The 17,008-nt window shown below is 36.9% G+C and overlaps 1 protein-coding gene across 1 annotated transcript; it reads left to right on the top strand.

Moving 5' to 3' along the window:
- Positions 1 to 10,063: 10,063 nt before the first annotated feature.
- Positions 10,064 to 15,949, top strand: LOC122732177 (probable E3 ubiquitin-protein ligase TRIML1). Its single transcript, XM_043972310.1, has 4 exons — positions 10,064 to 10,480; positions 11,566 to 11,796; positions 14,343 to 14,439; positions 15,411 to 15,949. Exons 1-4 carry the CDS (start codon positions 10,064 to 10,066, stop codon positions 15,947 to 15,949), a joined length of 1,284 nt encoding a protein of 427 aa, XP_043828245.1.
- Positions 15,950 to 17,008: the final 1,059 nt, after the last annotated feature.

Raw genomic sequence — 17,008 nt, 5'->3', positions numbered from 1 at the left:
TTTTTTGCAGGGCAATGGGGGTTAAGTGACTTGCCCAGGGTCACACAGCTAGTAAGTGTCAAGTGTCTGAGGCCAGATTTGAACTCAGGGACTCCTGAATCCAGGGCTGGTGCTTTATCCACTGCGCCACCTAGCCGCCCCGAAATGGTAACATTTTTTATCATCAGTCCTTTGAAATTGTCTTGTGGCATCGTATTGCTGAGAATAACTAAGTCATTCATAGATGATCATCATACGATATTGCTATTACTGGGGTTGATGGTGTGGTTCTATTTACTTCACATCAATTCAAACCAATCCTGAAAAAGAAAGAACAAAGAAAAATAAAAAGATAAATTAAAATTAACTAAAATAAAAACTACTTCAAAAGTAAAATTGGCCAAATTGAAAATGAGATACAAAAACTAACTGAAAAAAAAATCCTTAAAATTTAGAATAAGCTAATTAGAAGCTAATCACTATATGAGACATCAAGAATCAATAAAACTGAATCAAATGAATGAATAAGTTAAATTGAAATACATTGACTGACAAATAACTGATCTGGAAAATAGATCCAGGAGAGATACTTCTAAAAATATTAAACTCCTTGAAAGCCATGATCAATAATAATAAAAAAAAGAGCCTGGACATCATAAGAAATTATAAGAAAATACTGCCCTGATATGCCACAATTATTAGGTATGATCAAAATTAAAATAAATCACTAATCCCTTCCATAAAGAGGTCTCAAATGACACCTGTAATCTCCTTCAGACCAGTTGTTTGACCCCCTCACCTTCTATGAGCTGAGAGCTCTGGAAACAGGCTGATTCCATTGTAGATTCTGTTGCTCTTAAGACCTACTCTTGGTTTACTGGGGCCTATCTATGCTAACACAGCCTGTTGGACTGTGCTCCATTCTCACAAATGTGCAACAAACACTTCCTGTCCATATTCTAAGTTGGTTTTGCTTGGAAAATTATTTCACCCCACCCTGCCGTGAGTTCTGCTTCTGAGGCATTTTGGGGAGAGCTCTGTTAAGTCCCTGAGTTTTCTTTGCCACCTTGGCTTCTCCTGTTATTTTTCTTCAGGTAATTGTTTTTTGCCTTTTTAAAAGAGCTTTTAGTGAACTTTTTCAAAATTTCTGTCCTTGACTCATTATTTTACCTTATTTTTCCTCTGCCATTCAGATTTTTAAAATCATTTCTAGATTTTTCAAAGAATTCTTCTTGTCCTTTCTTTTAGCTTGCATTTTTCTTTGAGGCTTTGCATGTAGCTGTTTTGACTTCATTGTCTTTTTGGGTATTTGTGTCTTAGTTGTCTCTGTCACCATAGTGGCCTCTTGTGGTTAGGTCCTTTTTTAGTTGTTTGGTTGTTTTCTTATTTTTTCAACCTACTTTTTAACTTTGAATTTATAAAAAAGTTGGTTGTGTTCCCCATATTGTGGGGGATGGGCAAAAAAGCTTTAGGTTTTTTTACACTGTTGTTTTCAGAGCTAATTCTGGGTATTTGGAAGTTTTTGGTGCTTCCAAGGTAGGGTGATCTGGGGCGAAGTGTAGTGACTACTCTCATAGTCTTCACTTTAGACTTTACCCAGGAAATGCCCCATGTCCTTCAGGATTGCATTCAGCACTCCTTTTAATTACCCAGGATTTCCTTGCAACAATAAGTGGTACTGTCCCTCAGGGCCCTTGCTCCCTTGAGACTGAAAGGCTTATTGCTCCTTCAGGTTCCTGATCCCTTATTATCAAAAGAAATAATGCTCCTCAGGGTCCCTGCTCCGTCTTGATTGAAAGTACTCTTCTGTGCCCTTGACTTGTGACACAGAAGTGAGTATCGGCAATGGAGCTGCCAAACAACATCTGTTCCTATGTCCATTGGTCTACTGCTAGCACAACAGTCCAAGTAATCTCTTTCTCTCTGGTTGCCAAAGCAAATTAATGTCTCTGACTAAAGGGCTCCCAAAGTTGCTGCTTTTTCATTCAACACCACTACATAGATTCACCACTAATATTTCATCCAGGTCTTTCCAGACCAGCTCCCACCTCAAAGTTAAAGATCTTTTCTTTCAACTTTCTACATTGGCTTAGACAAGAATTATTTCCCAGCCTGACTTTTCATTAGCTCTGCACTACAGATTTTGACTTGAGGAGTTATTGTAAAGTTGTTTAGAGGGGGATGTTGGGAGATATTCTCTAAATACTTGCTCTGGCTGTACCCCATAGAAGTCCATAATTCATTGTTCATTTTTTTTTAATTTGAAGAGTGTAAAATAGTCCTGAGACCATTTTTCCCCCATCTTAATAATATTTTATTTTTCCAAGTTAAATATAAAGATAATTTTCAACATTAGCTTATGTAAGATTTTTGGGTTCTAAATTTTTCTCCCTCCATCCCTCGTCTACTACAAGACAGAAATGAATAGGATAGAGGTTATATATATATATATATACAATCAGGTTAAACATATTTCCACATTAATTATGTTTTGAAAGAAGAATCAGGAAAAAGATGGAAAACTTTAAGAAAGAAAAATATAAGAGAAGTGAACACAAAATGGTTTAATCTGCATTTAGATTTGACTGTTCTTTTTCTGTATGTGGCAAACATTTTCCATCATTGGAGACCAAATATTTTAAGGACCATTGTATAAATAAGTCAATTCAGGCCCAGAGAGGCCAGTGAGCCAGTCAAAAGTTAGGTGAATATCAAATAGTAGAACTGAGACTCAAATTTAATTTTTGGATAACCATAGCAAAATTTAAACTTCCAAGTCAAATTAACCTATCCACCACTGAGCATGGCTTTGAGCTTCTTTCTTCTGCCATTCATTTCATGTGTTCAGAAATTGGAAATTAATTTTATATATAAAAATAAATATAAAAGTAAGCTTTCTGAGGGGGTAAGGGGTAGTACCACAGGTAGAATCACATACTTCACTTCAAATATAAATCTAATTCATTTTACCCAGGTAAATAATCAGGAGGACCCAAATTCAAATTGTGCTTTAGATATGTTCTAGCTGTCTGAATGTAGGAAAGTCACCTAATGTCTCAGTTTTCTCATACCTAAAACATTGTCATAGATGACTGCTATGGTCCTTTCAAGTTCTAAATCTATGATTCTAATTTTTTGAAAATTATTTGATATTTTATACTACCTGTCACCCTGGCTCTAACACAGTAGGGAGACAGTGTTGCATAATGGATAGCTCAGGGGACTTGGAGTGAGAGACTTGTTGTCAAATCCTGATTCAGTATCTATTAGCTGTGATTATGGGCAAGTAAAAAACCTCATAGGATTTTAGTCCTGGAAGGTAATGCAGATATGGCCAAGGCCTACATTTTACAAATGAGAAAACTGAGGCTCAGAAATATAAAATGAATTCCTTAAGGTCATTTAGCCACTCTGAGACCCAGTTTCCTCATCTGTAAAATGTAGCTAACAATATATGTAGTACCTTTCAGCGTCCTTATGAAGATCATGAGGGAATATATGCAAAATTCTGTCTTAAAGCCTTAACTATGTTCCAATTATTATCATTAGCCCCTAAGAATTTATTAAATTGAGTATTTTAATATTCTCATTTCTTGAATTACATACCCCTTCATTGACAGAGACTCAAATTACTAGTACTTGTGTAATGATTGGAATGATGCCACCTGCTGGAGACTTACTGTAGAAGAGTTCCGCCCATGAAGCGAAGGTCTTTGAGGGCAAGACCAGGAGTCTTTTCTTTGGCATCAGGAAGTGATGTTGGCTAGTGGGAGGAAGAAGGAAGAGCTGGGTACTCTGACTTGCGCTCTTTCCTTTGGACTCTGGCAGAGAAGGGAGCTAGAAATGCGCTCTCCCTTTAATAGATAGGAATTTAGGTCTTTCTCTCTCTCTTTATCAAATTCTTATTCTCCTTAATAAATGCTTAAAAGTCTAACTCTTGCTAAAGCTTATAATTTATTGGCGACCACTCATTAGATATTTTAGACAATTTAGCTAGAATTTTAGCCCTTAACACTTGGCAGTACCTAGTAAAGTTCAGGGAGACAGTCAGGTAAAGGATGAAAGAAAGTTGGAGAGAAATGCAATCAGAAACCTTTGCCAAACTTTAATGTGGAGAACACTGCTTTACAGTCCAACTACACATAGCTACCTCTCCCCTCAGGATGTTGAGATTCCACTGTTCAGTGCCTGGAAGACTAGGCTGGGATCCATCCAAATGTGATCCTTCCCACTGAGCAATTGTAGGGCCCTAGAAAAACTACCTAGTAGGGATCAATTAACTGTAACAGGGATGGGGAAAATGGGGAGAGGATATCTTTTGTTTCAGGGGTTAAATCTAACTCAGTAGCTCACCTCTACTGATACTTTGGGGTAGGAAGACTCAAGTAGAGCTGAGTGTTGGAATCAAAGAAGGAGAAAGCTACAAAAATCAATCAAGGAACTATTGTTTACTATGCATGTACTATGTGCTAAGCACTGTTCTAGAAGTGAAACAATTCCTGTCCTGAAAAAGATAGACATTTAAGGGGGAAAGAAAATATGTATCTAGATAGACAGACAGAGAGGCAGATATAAATATACTGTATATATATAAATATATAAAACAAATAGATAGATGATAGATTGATAGATAGAGCATTAATTAATATGCCATATATGTAACAGAAACAGTTCATCGATTCAAGGTGCTTACAATCTACTGGGGGAAGATGATATATAAAAGGAGCTGGAAAGGGAGTCAGATATCCCATAGCAACAAAGTGGTTGGTGAGAAGCATGGAAAGTGAATTAAAGAGCAGTATGAAGTAGAAAGTGTAAGGTGACCTTGGAGGGGAAAGCACTAGCAGCTAAAAGAACCAGGAAAAGCCTCTTGAAAAAGGCATCACTTGAGCTATCAAACAATAAGCATTAATTAAGCACCTACTATGTACCATGTCCTTAGGATAAAAAACAGATTAAAGATTGTCCCTGCCCTGGAAGTTCTCACAACCTAATCAATCAATCAATTGTTGAATATTAAAATATAGTTTCCATACACATCCTTGTACAAAAATAATAAACAGATCAGAGACATCAATAATATATGCTACAATTTTTTTTGCCCAGATCAGAGAAGGCTATTTCTGTCTCTCCTACCAGAAGTAGGTACCTCACAGAAACCAGATAAGAGAATAGATATGAAAAACATGATAACAATTTATTTTTGTCCCAAGAAGAAAGAACCATCATCATGTTGGAGACTCCCCTCCTCAGAAGGAAGCTCAGAGACCCCACTCTTTCTGAGGGCATATAAGTTTTTTTGTCCATGGGTTACAGGGCATTGCCAGTTACAGATTAACCCAAAAATAAATACTATAACAAGAATGGATGTAACAGAGGCATCATGGTAAGATTACAGGATTCCAAAAAATTAAAAGGTTTTGACAAGGATGAGTTTTGCTGAGATGTCACCATAAGATAGGGATTTACTATCCTGAGAGAAAAGGAGTAGGGTCTTTTATCTGCTAGCTATCTGGGTTTAGTGTGTTGTTCAGTTGAAGGACATTTTGCTCCAATTAACCCAGGGTTTCATAAAAAGTACTTTTGGATAATAAGGCACCTCCATCAAATCCAGGTGGTCCATATATTCATTTTAACACAACCTAATTAATCTAATGAGCTGAGTTTTTAGGGAAACCAGAGACCCTTAGAAATCCTGAGTTTAATCTCCTCATTTTAAAAGTGGGGAGTGGGAGTCAGGAGAAATTACACAGTAGTTAAGGTGATTAAACCAAGGTCACAGAGGTATTTCAATATAGAATCAAGACTAGAAGACATTTCTACTATACCCAAGTAATATCACCCATAGCATGGGATAGAAACAGAAGTTTAAGGGCCTCAGCAGAAAGCATTCTATAATAGTGATATTCAAGATGGGTAGTCCACAACATATGATGACCAAACATTATAGTTATAACAAATGATAAAGGGGAAAGCATCCAGAGGTATAAAACTAGAGTAAGAGAAACTTCTGTTTTAAAAGGAGATGAAAAATGGCAATGTTGTTAAGCTTTTGGCCTTGTATCTAGGAGAAAGGTCAATCATTTATTTTAAGACTGCTAAAAGGATAATGGGGAGCATCTGTTTCTGTAACAAAGCACCATATTTCTCAAAACAGACACACCAAAGTTATCATTACCATTTGTACAGCAGTAATATAGAGTCCTTCATAGCAAGAGGCATGAGTTATCCATGAACTTCTAAATGAATCATGTAGCCAGAGTAACATAGTCAAGAGTTTTCATTTTGGCAGGAGTCTTAGAAATCAACTATCTTAATTTCTACAACTTTTTAAAAGAGGATGAAATTGAACCCCAGAAGTAGACTTATCTAAAGTAACTTTTAGAAATTCAATTCATTTAAACTGATGTGACCATTATGTCCAGTTCACTGTGCTGGGTACTGGTATACAAAGATTAAAAAATGAACTAGACATTCACAAACTTGTAGACAGATAAACAATAGATGCCAATAAAAATAACACAAGAATAGGTTAAGGACATGCGAAAGGTCAAATGATGATGTTCTTTGGTGAGTTCCTTTGAGGGTCTCTATTTTATGGATGGGCCCAGGAAGATTATGCTTCACTTCCCTCCAGGTTGTGCTTCTGACTTTCCTGGGTAGCATCACCATTACTCAGTTACCTTCTGAACCAAGAAATTCCCTCAGTGCCTGGAGTCTTCTCATCCTTTTTATACTTCTCTTGAATTTTTTATTTGTAGATTGAATTTTCTTTTCAGTTGTTGGATTTTCATTAAGAAAGTTTTAAAGTCTCCTATTTCTTTGAATGTTCATATATCCCCCAAAATATTGTGTTTGATTTTGGGGGGTACTACATTCTTGGTTGTAATCCAAGTTCCTTTGTCCCCAGGAATATTACAATCCAAGCCCTTTGATGTGCTAATGTTGAAGGTGCCAGGTCCTATGTCATCTTGATTGCAGCTCCTTGATATTTAAATTGTATCTTTCTGGCTGCTTGCAATATTTTCTCCTTTACCTGATAATTCTGGAACTTGGTTAAAATATTTGTTCGAGTTATCCTTTTAGTGTGTCTTTCATGAATTGATGGGTGGATTATTGCAAAGATTATTTTATCTTCTGGTTCTAAAAAATTGGGGCAGTTCTCATAGATAGAGTCATTGTAATATGCTCTCCTTGCTCTTGTTTTTATTGTGATGCTCAGTTAGTCCAATAATTCTTAAAATGTCCTTCCTGGATCTATTTTCCAGATCTACTGTTTTTATGACGAAGTATTTTATGTTTTCTTCTATGTTTGTCTTCTTTTGAATCTGCTTTATTTCTTCCCGTTATCTTATTGAATCATTAGCTGACATCTGCCCAACTCTGATTCTATAGGAATTATTTTATCCAGTCACCTTTTGTACCTCCTTTTCCATTTGTCCAATTGTATTTTTAAGGTATTGTTTTCTTTTTCCAAGCTATTGCCTTTCTCTATAACTCTCATTTCTTTCCCCAGTTTTTCTTCTACTTCTTTATTTGGTTTATAAAATCCTTTTTTGAGTTTTTCCAAGAGGGTTTTTGGTCTTGAGACCATTTCCTCTTCCCCTTTAAGGCTTCATGTGTAGGCATTTTGATATTGTTGTCTTCCTCTGAGTTTATGTTTCTCTGTCTTCCTAGTAATTTTCAATGGTATAGGGTTTTTTTTTTCTTATTCATATTTTAGCCTATTTGTGCCTTCTAGAGTTGAGTTATGCTCCTGGGGTACAGCATATACTGTCCCAACTTTCTTTTGCCAGGTGCTGGGGGCCCAGTCACTGGCTTTCTGCTCTGAGGCCTCAGCAGTTTAAAGCTTGTAGCTTGCTCACTACACTAGGGCTGGAGGCCTCACAACTGGCCTGTTGTGCCACTAACTTGTTGAGCAAGGTAAAAATGTCCTCAGCTGCTTACCTGTGATGTGATTACCAGACATAGGCAAGTTTGCCAAGACACCCTCTACACTGAGCTATGCTTCCCTTTTACCCAGGTGAAACAGATTTTTCCTGAAGACCTTCTTGGTTATATTAATCTACAAGATTGTTTCACTCATCTTTTTTGTAACTTCTGTTGCTTCATGATCCATTTAAAGGCTTAATTTAACATTGATCCCTAGGGAAATTTGGGAGTGCTCAGGCAAATCCCTGGCTTGACTCCACCATCTTGGCTCTGCCATCTCATTCATAGAAGAGTTGAACTAGGATTACTATACCCCTTGGGAGAAGAATTCACCTGATGCCTAAATGGATACCATTCAAAAAAGCATTTGGTAAGTTACATCTATGTGTCAGGAAAAAGTTAAGCCCTGAGTGAGAGTTGAGGCAAAATGAAGAGCTAAGTAGAAATTTCACAAATATAAAGCATAAAATTAAATAACAGCATTACAAAGGGGATCATAATAAGAAAAGACAGTTACAAGCAAGGTGACAATAAAATTAATAACAAGACGAGATGAGTGAGAAAAGATATTTTAAAATTGATTTTCATGCTGATTTTTTACACTTTTGCTTGTACCCTGTAGACTTTCCTTTCCCTCTAAAGAAATGACTTTAAAGCAATATTTGGTATCTTCACTATGTCTGCAAAAATTAATGGGATCTATTGTACCCCAGTGCCCACTGGTTTAATGAATAGAGGGGCAAGAAATCTCTGGCCTTAAGGTCCAATATGTGAACACTATTGAATAATTGTAGACAGAGGTGATACAAAGTTGAGAATTCAGACCTATACTAAAGATAGGAAGCACTACAAACACAAAAGAGTTCTCACCTGTCATGGCAAATATAGAGGAAATACTTACCAAAGGAAGATATATTAAACTAAGCCCTAAAATCTTTTGATGACAGAGCTCAAGAGAAAGGGAAAGAATTATCTATCCTGACAGGAATATCTCAGAAGGAAGGAATCAGAGATAAGCTTTTCTTGCAATTGAGGGACAAGACAACTCTGGACTGAAGGTCTTAGGTGTGAAAATCATTGTGAATTATAGCTCATTAGTATGCAAAAGGATGAAGGTGAGAAACCAGCCCTAAAGGAGATACTGAAAATACCATCAAAACTCAAGAGTTCTCACCTTTTGTGGGTGGAGTTAGGGGAGGACCTAACCAAAGGAAGATATAAAAAGACCCCAACAAGGCCCTGCTACAAATCTTTCTTGCCAGAACTCCAGGGAAAGAGTGAGCATTATCTTCCTGAGAGGAATATTGGAGGATAGAATCCGAGGTAAGTTTCTCTTGGAAAAAGTCTTTCTCCATGCCATGTTTTGAAAAAGGACTTATTTGGCCAGTATAGAAATGATAAGCTAAGAGAGGGGACAGCAATAGAGATGGAGTAAAGAAATATCTGAGTTTATGGTTTACACTGAGGGCGAAAGTTAAGAGTACAGAGACAAGTACTTGGGATTTTGTTTGCCTTGTTGCCATATTAGATAATCAGAAATGAGATACTGAGCCTTTGAAATAAGATCAGTTATTCCTACAGTACTCAATAAAGTAATAAGTTTAGCCAAAGCAGAGATTTTCTGTAATACTAAAGAGGAAGTAAAGATATTTTCTTCAGAAGATGGTAACCCTGAAGTGTAGTTTAAGAGGAAGAGAAGGGGAGGGTAAGAAAATATTCAAAGTGAATCCCCATCATATAGTTTCTTTGGAAGAAAGAGCTCAAATTCAGCACTGTGGGGGCAGGGAGGGGGTGGGCATCATCTTCCATTGGGACAGTAGCCCTATACAATAATCAGCTCTTTAGCCCTTTCAATATGACTAGGGATGTGACCCAATGGTAAGACAGGCTTAGTGTACTGCCTTAGCCCACAGTCTCTGAGATCCAAAACTCTTAGGTTCCCCAGTTCTATTTGAAGGAGTGAATTATACTTTGGATACCTGATGGATCTGCTCAGGATGTGTAATAGATGTAGAACCACCTTTGTTGCAGGCCCATCATTTCATCTGCCTCCTTCCTACTCAACTTGTACAAAAGTTTTGAGATGCTATGGAGAGCAAAGGAATACCCTTGTCTAATTTCTCATTGACAGTTTCTCTACAGGTCTAGGAACATGGATGTCAGAGGGTTAATTGAAAGCCTAAAGGAGGATCTCACTTGCTCTATATGTCTGGGCTACTTCACTGACCCAGTGACTGTAAAATGTGGCCACACCTTTTGCACACAGTGTCTTCTCCAGTGTAGGAAGGGAGGTGATGACACATTCACCTGCCCAGAGTGCAGAGGACTCATAAATTACAGAAATTTCACACCCAACAAGAGCCTGCAGAATCTGTCCAACACTGGCAAAATGCTCAGGCCTCATTTACTGCAGAGCATGGTGGGCCTGACCACCTGTGATCAACATGGGGAACAAGAGAAGCTCTTCTGTGAGGAAGACCAGAGACCCCTCTGTGAGTCTTGTTCATTAGCCCCAGAGCACAAGCATCATCATGTTCTTCCCATGGACAAGGCTACTGAAAAATACAAGGTAAGAGTATCTGCTAATTAGAAATCCATGCCAAGGGAGAATTGATGTCTGCTCATTCAATTCTCTTTGTGACCACTTGGGGATACTGCCATATTGGGCACACAGCTGAAGCTTACAATGTTCAAGGAAATTCCAAAGGCCTCATTATTATCTATGGATTCAAATCCAGATCCACACCCTATTTATTCACACTTGGGCTTCAAAATTCTCCTGTTTCATTTTATCTATAAAATTCTGAAAATTTTTAAATAGTGCCAACCTCTCAGAGTTATTGTCAGTATCCAAGGGATAAGAAATTTCAGATCTTTAATAGACTTCAAATGCTGTCTAAGTATGAGGTGTTATTATCTAATAATTCTTAAATGTCCAGATCTCTTTGTTCTAAAAACAAGTTTTGACAAGTCTCTACTTTTCTTTCAGAACAAGCTCCAGGAGATACAGAATACCTTGCAAAGAAAAGAAGAGAAACTTAAAACTGCATTGAAGAAAATGAAAAGGAGGGAGGCACATTGTAAGGTCAGTATTTATCTGTTTTCCTGGAGTAAAGGTATGAGGTACATTGTCCCATTGAGGCCCTTCCTAGAAGGAATAAGTAATGATGAAAATGGCAGGCAAACCATGTTTTTGCAAAGTTTCATATTCATATTCATAATTAAGGGATGAAATAGATTGTTTCAATGCCAGGTAAACATTTTGATAGCCAATGCATATAGAATAACTTTGTTTTCATGTAAAATCCTAAAATATATTTATGAAGAAATGGGTTCCAGACAGCATTTGGGTATTTTGTTGGAGAAAATGATCTCTGGTAGATTTTTGAGAACCTTTCCTTTATATAATATTTCTTATTATTATTTCCATCATTAAGTACTCCTTAGCAAAAAGACCTGCAAGAAATAGTTTACCTCAAAAGTCCTGAAATGGGAGATGTGATCCTAGCAGTCATAACGCTGTGTCTGGAACCTAACTTTATGAATTTTCTTAGAAAACTACTAGTATTTAATAAAGAGCCCAAAGGTTTGCCACTCACCTCTTCTCTTCTGGACTTTTCACTTCCTTCTTCATTCTGCTTTCTTTTGGTACAGGAGGACGCAAATTCTCTCAAACAATCAATTTTTTCTGAATATGAGAAAATTTACCAGTTCTTACGGAATGAAGAAAACCAACACCTGCTAAGATTGGGACAGGAATTCAGAAACAACATGGCCAAACATAAAGTGAACAAAGCCAAACTATTACTAGAAATCCAAAAACTCCAAAGAATGGTATTAGATGTGGAGGAGAATTTGGACAAGGCACCATCAGAAATGTTTCGGGTAAGTATGTAGAATATACATGTACTTATGCTGTAAAAATGAGAAATGAATATCAATGCCCAGCCACCCACAGAACACTAAGACAGAGGTCTCAGAACTATTTGGTAGTTTGAGTCAGTTCAGGCTTTTCACTAGATTCTCCAAATGCCTTTTTCTTTTCTGATGAGCATGGCCAGAAATAAATCTGTTGTAGCAGAGCACAGGCATTCTCAAAGACCAGGAACCTTCAGCACAAAACTGTGTTATGACTTCCAATACCTTTCTCATAATGGTTTAAATTTAAATTTGCAATCACATAACATTCTTGTATCTCTAGCTTCTGCCAGAGTGACCATATGCCTCATTACTTCTTGAAATACTTATGAGGTAGATTGTCACTTGATAGCTCTTTTCAGAAGAAATATTTACTTATACTTCCTCATTGGCAAAATATAATATTTAATCATGAGCAAAATTATTAAAAATATATTTTTACGCATTTATAAAATACCTACTGTATGCTAGGTCTTATACTAAGCTCTGTAGATAACAGTAAAGAAAATGAAAGCTTTCAGACTGATAAGTACCTGGAAATTTACTTGAAAAGACATCAAGGGTCTTTGTAAAGAAATGTACAATTAACAGAAAGAGATATAGCATATGTTAGTTTGAAGGAGAAAGGCAGAGCAGTTGGGAAAGGATGGAATGAGGAACAATTGAAAATGAATAGCAAACTTTAGTCATATCTTCAAGGAACTGTGGAAATTCTAGCTCTATGTTGTTGAGTTAAGAGAGTTCATTCCTGGCTTGGTATATTTCCACAGAACTTGTTCAAGAAATTTGAAAACCATTCATCTAGTAGCTTCATTTCTCTTTCTGGGGCAAAATTCAATGAGTCACATTAAGGTTGGTGAATAGGTCAAGAAGAAAATATCCTGAGTGGAAGGGAGGATTGAATTCTATGTCCCAGGGTATCTCTTTAACAACTGTGAATGTCTACCATTAGAGAAGTTTTAGGTAGGAGAATAAAGGTCTATTCAAGTACAACTGTATCACTGGGCCATTAGACTTGATCTTCCAGGTACAAGAGGGCAGAACCAGGACAAATGGATTCTATAAAAAAGCAAAAGAAAACAACCATGATAATTACATAATTAATCTAAGGAGTTTGATGCTTTTGAGTTTCCAACTTGGCTGTCATATTTTCTTATTTATGAGTCATTGTTATTCTTTGAGTTAGGCTAAAGAGATTTTATAATCCCAGTCCTACAGAGGACACTGAGCTGCAGAGCAATTGAGGAGTTCCCCTATGGTCATATTTATAGTATCAGAAGTAATGTCTAAGTTTTTGTCTACATTGCTCAATGTCCTATATCAAGCCATATTACCACCAGCAGAGATGTTTTCCAAAATAATTGCATCTGCCTTTGGATGTGCTAAGTTCCCTGGCATGCAAGTTTCTTAAAGGAGTCTTAATGACTATTTTTGTGAAATTCTCTCTGCATCCTTCTTATAGCTGTGATAGGCTGACCTGGGTGATTTTTGAGGTCTTTTCTAATGCTAAAGTTCAATTTTTAACCACCCCAAACCCCAAATAGCCAGGACTGCCTTATCTTTCTAGGGGGCAATAGATGTGGACTGATGATTTCTTAGGTTTGGGCATGACAGTACTTGACAAGTAAATGCCTCATTAACAAAAGGACCCTGGAAGTAAACCTCAGTTTGAGTTCATGGGCTCTATTCAAATTTCATTTTTGTGAAGATAACATCATGTCTCTTCAGTCTCAAAACCCAAATTTCCCATTCATATCAAACAAAAAAAAGTGTGACTACCAGTCTCCCAGAATCACAACACTTTTTTTCCCACTTCCTCATTTTTCTTCCATCATTCAGGGTAAGTAGAAATTGACTCTGTCAAATAAGTTTTCTGTGTAAGGGAGGGAGACAGAAGAGCAATGAAGCCATTTCTTCATGTTCAGGAGAGAGGCAGAGGCATGAGGCCAATCAGAGAACAACCAAAGCTAGTTCTAATCAATTCTGCACAGACCTAAATTGTGCAGATGTTGTAATGTCTCTGGAAAAGAGTTCTAAGGGTGACAGGTCTGTGGAGAGTTGTGTCTGGGCTCTATGAGAAAGACAATAATTGTAGAAATGGACTAAGGAAGAGAACACTAAGTCTCTTTATTTTCTTCCCTCAGGTTATGAAAATCCCATTTGAATGGTAAGTTTCCATTCTCTTTTAACATAATTTGAAAATACAAAATCAGTGGGGGAATGTGATTTCTTCGAAGGGGCTAGTTGGGATCTACTCTGCTGGAACATAAAGTATGTGTTCTGGAGAGCTGAGCAGAACAAATGTAACCAAGTGTTTCCTGTTTGTAGGAATGAGGAGCAGCTACTTCAAGAAGTGAACGTTGATTCCTCTATCTGGAGCACCTGGCCCATCACTTGCTTGAGAGAAATGCTCAAGAACTACCATAGTAAGTTACCCAGATCAATCTCAATTGACATTGGGAAATTCCCAGGATTTCCCTTGTTCATTGTAATGGATTTGTTCTGTGTGCTAGCATGCACAAGTGGCCCCAACCACTGTTATGCCATCGGAACCTTCCAAGTTGTTCTGTTCTGTATCTTGCCAGTGGACACAGATGACACCTGAGGAGAGTGAGGCTGATAGCTTTGCACAACCTTCCCTTACTTAAATCCATTTCACTTGCAAGTCAAAACATCACCTTCCAGATGTCATAGTGCTCTTTGAGAATGAAGGACAAACAAGAGCTATCCATCATAAATAATTTCAAACTTCACATGATTTATTCAGTCATTTCAGTTTTATCTATCTCTGAGCATATTTAGGGTTTACTTGGCAAAATTAATGGAGAAGTGGGGCAGCTAGGTAGCACAGTGGATGAAGTACTGGCCTTAGATTCAGGAGGACCTGAGTTCAAATCCAGCCTCAGACACTTGACACTTCTTAGCTATGTGACCCTGGGCAAGTCACTTACCCCTCATTGCCCTGCAAAAAAAATTTAAAAAATCAATCATAGAAGTTCACTATTTCCCCCCTCAAATTCATTGTACAGATGAAGAAACTAAGGAAAATTGCATGAAGTGACTTCCCCAAGATAACATAGCTAGTAAAGATCTGAGGCCAAATTTGTGCTCAGGTCTTCCTGACTCCAGGAAGCCTGATGCTTTAGGATTATACCACCCAGTACTGTATCCAATATGCCATTGAGCTTCTCTGGCATGACTTCTAAGGTAATTTCCAGTTTTTCAGTTTGGAATTTCAACAGGCCTGAATGCTCTTACATATTTCACTCATTAACTCAGCTATTTTTCTAAATAGCTGGATCATTTCACAGCTGCTGAAGCTGTAAATTCATGTGTCCAGACTATCCCTTCATTTTACATAGAACTGAACTATGCCACTGGAAAACTAAGTTGATTGTGCAAGTATAGGTGTAAGGGGGAGGATGATTTCCTCAAGAGTTCTTCATAATCCAAAATGGAGTATGACTTGAGTATCATAGTGTGGGATTGTCCAGGATTAGAGAATATTTTCTGTTTTGGTTTTTAACCCTACAGGGTCTGCAACCCAAGGCTAATTATCCTTTTTATACCCTTTGCTATAGGGGATATAACTCTGGATCCTGAAACAGCCAATCCTCATCTCATCTTGTCTGAAGATATGAAGCATGTCAAGTGTGGAAGTTTCCTACAGATCCTGCCTGACAGTGAAGAAATATCTGTGGATTATTTTATTGTATTGGGGGCTCAGACCTTTACCTCAGGCAAACACTATTGGGAAATAGAGTGGGGAGATAATACAGAGTGGGAAGTGGGTGTCTGTAAAGTTTCAGCCATCCAAAATGGGAACCTTTCCATATTACCTGAGGATATATGTGCACTAGAAGGCTACAGATGTGTAAATGATTTCTTCTTCTGGAAATTACAACATGGCCATTTTGTGAGTGAGCCCATAGATAAGATGGGCATTTTTCTTGATTATGAAAAGGGACATATAGCATTTTACAATGTCGTAGAAGAAAACCTTATCTTCAGTTCCCCAGAAATGAACTTTCAAGGGACTCTTCGCCCTTACTTTGCTCTTTCCCGTCATAATGAAGAAGGAACTCTTGCATCACTCAGTATATGTCCCAGGAGCAAGTGACAAGGGACTCTAAATGACTCTTAAAAATCATTATTTATTGGAACCCATGTTGAAATGGTCAATAAAGTTATGTATGATTATGAAAAGCAATAATGATAAAGTCCATCTTGTTTCTACTTGGTATCAACAGTAGTGTGCTTCATTTGCATCAAAACATATTCTCTTCATATATCAAATCTAATTGTATGTCACACAAATACGATTTCTAAAACAGAAACATACATATACACATATGTACATACATATTTGCTTCTATGTAAGTACATATTTGTGTAAATATGCATATCAGTCTTCGTTATCTAAGGTATATACTTTTTTGAAGTGTTTTATTTTTCTCAATTATACATAAAAACAGTTTTTAAACTTAATTTTTTATCATTTTTGAGTTCTGAATTCTGTCCCCCCTCTCCTTTGAGTTTCAAATTCCCTCCCATTTTTTGAGAAGGCAAGCATTATGCTATAGTTATACTCATGCAGTCATGCAGAATGTATTTCCATTTTAGCAATGTTGCAAAAGCAAGAACAAATCAAAAGAGAAAGTTTAAAACTACATATCAGTCCACATTCAGAGTCCTTTTGATCTTTTCTCTTGAGGTGGAAAACAGTTTTCATTATAAGTCCTTTTACATTTTCTTGTGGTACTGTATTGCCTAGAGTAACTTAATCATTCACAGATGATCATCCTAGAATATTGCTGTTAGTTTGGGTGATGATCTAGATCTGCTCACATTACATCAGTTCATAGCAATCTTGATAAAGAAAGCAGAAAGTTTTTAAAAAGATGAACAAAAATTCACTGAAACTCCTTAAAAAGCAAAATTGGCCAAATGGAAAAGGAGGTACAAAAACTGAAGAAAATAATTCATAAAAAATGTGTATAGGCTAATTAGAAGCTAATGATTGCATGAGGCAACAAGAATGAATAAAAGAAAATTAAAAGAAAGAATAAATAGAAAAGAAATGAAAAATACTGATCAACAAATAAGGGACCTGAAAAATAGATCCTGGAGAGTTAATTTAAAAAATATTAAACTACTGGAGAGCCATGATAGAAATAAA

This window comes from Dromiciops gliroides, chromosome 6 (assembly GCF_019393635.1).
Source record: "Dromiciops gliroides isolate mDroGli1 chromosome 6, mDroGli1.pri, whole genome shotgun sequence".
Classification (NCBI taxonomy): Eukaryota; Metazoa; Chordata; class Mammalia; order Microbiotheria; family Microbiotheriidae; genus Dromiciops; species Dromiciops gliroides.
This window is presented reverse-complemented; position numbering and strand designations above follow the sequence as displayed.